Genomic DNA, 4,413 nt, shown 5'->3' with positions numbered 1-4,413 from the left:
GAGGTTACAAGCTATTTATGTTCCGAGTTTTATTCAAATCCATTCAGCCGTTTTTGCGTGATTGAGGAACAATCATCCAAACTTTCACATTTTGGGATGGGATAAAGTGACTCTGTATTTCTTCCTGGGTTACACTACGTATTAAAAATTCAAAGGCTACAATAAGATCCTTGATCAGCACTTATCCTGCTTACTGATGGTTTCCCAAAAGCATAACGTTGTTCTACACAAATAAAAGAAAATTGCAAAAACAGATAAATAACAAAGACGTCAGAATGACATTAGGAGGGTTCCTTTCTCATCTGGAATTGTGAGAATACTTGTCTCCTTCCAGCACAACTTAAAGGGAGTGGGCCGCCAGAACCAGCATGTGACCCCAGCCCTGCAGATAGATAGGTTAGTGTCACCCCGGTTCTGGTGATCGGACAGACACTTCTCCCCTACCAATGATGTCCACAACTATCTCCATCTTCAGTCTCATTGTCCTCAGAACGTACCAACCTAAGACACGACTTATTAAAGGTGATACCCCCTATTTTCCCCAAAATATACAGATAGGATAAGTTCACATGGGCTGGCGGCCATTACATCGTTTTCTTCTTTTCTCTCCATTGACGTCTTATATGTACAACGATAACAAGCGTGATGATGATGATGATGATAGTGAGGACGGCAATGGACAGACCTGTTTGAGTCTGATCGGTTTCTGTGGAAGAGACAACAAGAGTGTTACTCTACGACCCTCCATCTTATATCTGCACCAGATAACTCATTCCTCACTCTTCTTCAGTCATTACATCCATCTCTTTTTAGCAGAATGGTCCTCCAATCACAGCTGATCACATGGGATCGATCCCACTGATCCGCTGATCAGCTGTTCAATTTCTCTACAGCACCACCGCAGGAGAAATGAAGTATTACACTAACACCAATAAACTGTCTATGTAATAAGTGGACATGCCGGGTCCTCCAGAGAGGACCTAAGATAGCGGTGAAGGGGTCAATGGAGAGGGTATCATTTAATATTGTATATATCATAGTCAGTATCTGACAACCATGTTATTTAGATTATTTCCCCAGTTTAGTCAGCATGGCCCCCCTCCCCCCGGCCTTACTTACGTTCAGGTAGAACCTTGGCCTCAATCATTATTGGATCGGCCACTGAGACATGTGACACGGCGCACGTGTAGGTATCAGGAAGGGCACCGGGCTGAGGTTCGGACACTTCAAGGAAGCTGCTCACACTGTAGGTCCCATCATGGTTTTTGCGATGACTTGAAGTAATTGAGGAGATATGGGTTAGTGGGGATCCGTTCAGAAGCCAGGTCACCTCCACGTCCAGCGGGTAGTAGTGGTCAGTGCGGCAAGTCACGGTGGTCTTTGGGTTTGCACTCACAGAAACTGTAACTTGAGGAGGCTCTAAGGAGAAACATGTGAAAACAGTGAAATCGGCCCCAATTTAGGAGTTCTGGGCATCTGGTAGAGCACCATGCCTGCCCATGTACCCTAGTTACAGTATTGGAGATACATGGACCATACATGATAGGACTACACACCAAAGATGCTAAAATGGTTACGGACTACAACCCTGTATAATCCTGCAGTCCTGCTGCCATGTACTTGCCCCTTATTTCTTGTTAACATACCCAAATGATGTTAGTTGAAGAGACACATGGACATGAGGACAGAGGACTAGTTTGTAGTTTGGCCCAGTTTTGGTTGGTCCTTCAGCTACAATATTCACCAACAAGTAGGAGGTGACCAGACAACGGTGGACAGGCGGTAGCTGGGCATGAACCATACATACCCAATGACAACCCCCTCTAAGTATCTAGAACTAGAAGATGATCAAAACAAACATGGCTCCTGGATGTTGTGGCTCATGTGGACCTTCTCTTGGCATGTCTATATTTGACACGGGCACAAATGCCCTCATGGTTCTCGCCAGTCCGTGTATAGTCAATTACCTCGGATCTGCAGCTGGAGAATCTGCTGTACCCTGTGCTTTCCTGAAAGCACGACACAGATATAGGTGCCCTCATCATGGACATTGAGCTGCTGTATAGACAGAGACGAGGTTGCCTTCTTCTCCTGGGTCTCCTGTTGTAGAGTGATCCGGGACTCCTCAAGGTTTAACCTGTGCCCAGTGCCATCCTTCTGTAGATGCCAGTCCACATTAACGTCTTTGTCACCCCATACTTCACAATTTAACGTCACTTCTTCGGAGAGCGAGGCCTTCTGTGATGGTGGGGAGGACGATACAAGAAGGTCCACTAAAGGGAGAGACAATGATGTGAGTTTTGGTGTGGTGGAGAAACTGTAAAGAATGAAGACTCAAGGGTGAAGGACATGAGGGCCTAGGAGACTGGAGGACAGTAGGGACATGGTCATTTGAGGTCAACACCATCATCTGCCACCTGGTAATGAGTAACGTTGAGGTCAAATAACTATACGGGGCCATTGACCTAGTGCAGGCCCTCAACTGGCCACCAGTTTCCCAGCAGTGCCATCATACCTGTCATTGGCACCACTATCAGGTCATTGGCCAGCTCTTCTGGATTTTCAATGGGTAAGGTTGCTTTGGCCATGATGGCGATGCTGAGCTCCGGTAGTCGGATGTGAGCGGCAAATGACTGGGAATAGAGCGGAGAGATCTCACACTCAACCTCTTCTCCATCACACTCCGCGTGCAGCAAGCGTTCCGCAAATGAGAGGGGGTCGAGGTCCACTGCGGGGAGGAAGAGGGGACACGTTGGTAAATACTTTAGGCCAAGGTAGGACCCCCATCATATTCAGATATTGATGAGTTATCTTTAAACCTTCAATATTACACCCCCTTCCCCCAAAACCCTTTACTGTCCATGTTTAAGCAATCATTTCACAACGTATCTGGATAGGATTTTTGTTTCTGACTTGATGACAGTCACCACTAGAGGGAGCTCATTGCATACAGATGAGTACGGATTGTATTAAACTCTATGGTATGAATTTGCCAGCAGTGAGCTCCCTCTAGTGACAGCTGAAGGTACTGGCCATGCTATAGTGACCTGTGGCGACGAAGATAGTCATTTCAGGGGTCTCAGGAGGCTGATAATCTGGAGGGGCATCTGTCGGCTCTTCTCCCATCACCGTCACATTCTTCAGGGCCAGCGTCACTTTTTGTCTTGTAAACCCGAGCCCCCCCATTCCAGAATCCAGCAGCGCGTAGTCACAGGGGAGCACAATGTCTACCGTATGATGCGTCTGGGGCACAGCCGCACCCCACACCATGATACCTAAAAAAGAAAGTCATTGTCCAGGTTACTAGTGAGTAGTGTTATCTATTCCTAATATGATCTTATACTCTAGTCACATCCAAAGCCGCTTTCAAAGCTTAAGCATGGGTAATGGGGCTAATTCCAAGTGATTAATCCACGACGTATTGTGATAAAAGGTAATGGCGTAAATTATTAAAGGGCCAGTACACCTAATGTCAGCAACTTATAACAGTCCTGGTGTATAATAGGATCGACTATAGGTTGTCAGCCCGGGAGATGTGACACATAGTAATGGCGGAGGCGAGGTTACACTTCCTGTCAGTTATGGCACTGAAAATAAACAATCAGCTTCCCCTTTGTCTGAAACGGCTGATAACAGAGAGCAATAGCTCATAGTCTACTCTGCATTAGATTTTAGGTTTAGTGTCCCTTTAAGAGCACAACATAATATCGCCATAGTCATCTTTTTCTAACAGGATACACCCACCCCGTAAACTAACCCCTTCCCCGCAATTTTTCTCACCGTGTAGAGTCAGGATCAATTCCAGATATAAATGTCCCTCCATATCGATAATCCTTCCCGTAGTAATATACCGCCCTATAGATCACTCACAACAAGAAACCAACACAAAGTCACAGCAGCAAGTTACACACCACATGTATGTCTATAAAGAATACACAACACACACCGAGTGCTGCACCGAATATACACATAAAATACACAACACAGCACAAAACACAGCAGTCTGCAGATGGGAACGGCAAATTCACAGGCTTAGTTTTCACTTTCAGTTTGAAAGATATCACATGACGCTACAGTATATAATACCGAAGAGAAGCCAGCAAGAGCGGTATAATATACAGACTGTGAGGAAAGGGGCGAAATAATCTGCGGTTCTTAAAGGGACAGAAAATACAGTTCAAAGGATCAGTATTATAGTAGTTATATTCTTGTACATAGGAGTAGTATTATAGTAGTTATATTCTTGTACATAGGAGTACTATTATAGTAGTTATATTCTTGTACATAGGAGTAGTATTATAGTAGTTATATTCTTGTACATAGGAGGTAGTATTATAGCAGTTATATTCTTGTACATAGGAGTAGTATTATAGTAGTTATATTCTTGTACATAGGAGCAGTATTATAGTAGTT

General features: G+C 44.8%; 1 protein-coding gene across 1 annotated transcript; it reads right to left on the bottom strand.

Annotated features, from left to right (window-relative positions):
• Positions 1–309: 309 nt before the first annotated feature.
• On the bottom strand, positions 310–3,996 carry TAPBPL (TAP binding protein like). The gene is made up of 6 exons (XM_075258610.1): positions 3,781–3,996; positions 3,048–3,275; positions 2,516–2,728; positions 1,968–2,273; positions 1,120–1,419; positions 310–706 (listed from the first exon to the last, which is right to left on the bottom strand). Exons 1-6 carry the CDS (start codon positions 3,821–3,823, stop codon positions 585–587), a joined length of 1,212 nt encoding a protein of 403 aa, XP_075114711.1. The 5' UTR covers positions 3,824–3,996; the 3' UTR covers positions 310–584.
• Positions 3,997–4,413: the final 417 nt, after the last annotated feature.

Source organism: Leptodactylus fuscus, chromosome 10 (genome assembly GCF_031893055.1).
Source record: "Leptodactylus fuscus isolate aLepFus1 chromosome 10, aLepFus1.hap2, whole genome shotgun sequence".
Lineage (NCBI taxonomy): Eukaryota > Metazoa > Chordata > Amphibia > Anura > Leptodactylidae > Leptodactylus > Leptodactylus fuscus.
The sequence above is the reverse complement of the archived record's forward strand: the minus strand, read 5'-3'. Positions and strand labels throughout refer to the sequence as shown.

Excerpts from the sequence above, each read along its gene's own strand:
- TAPBPL (XM_075258610.1), bottom strand. The coding sequence starts at position 3,823 with ATGGAGGGACATTTATATCTGGAATTGATCCTGACTCTACACG. Across the intron at positions 2,729-3,047 it reads GACTATCTTCGTCGCCACAG|TGGACCTCGACCCCCTCTCA; the intron begins GTCACTATAGCA and ends TCCTCCCCGCAG. Across the intron at positions 1,420-1,967 it reads TCTCCAGCTGCAGATCCGAG|AGCCTCCTCAAGTTACAGTT; the intron begins GTAATTGACTAT and ends GTTTCTCCTTAG.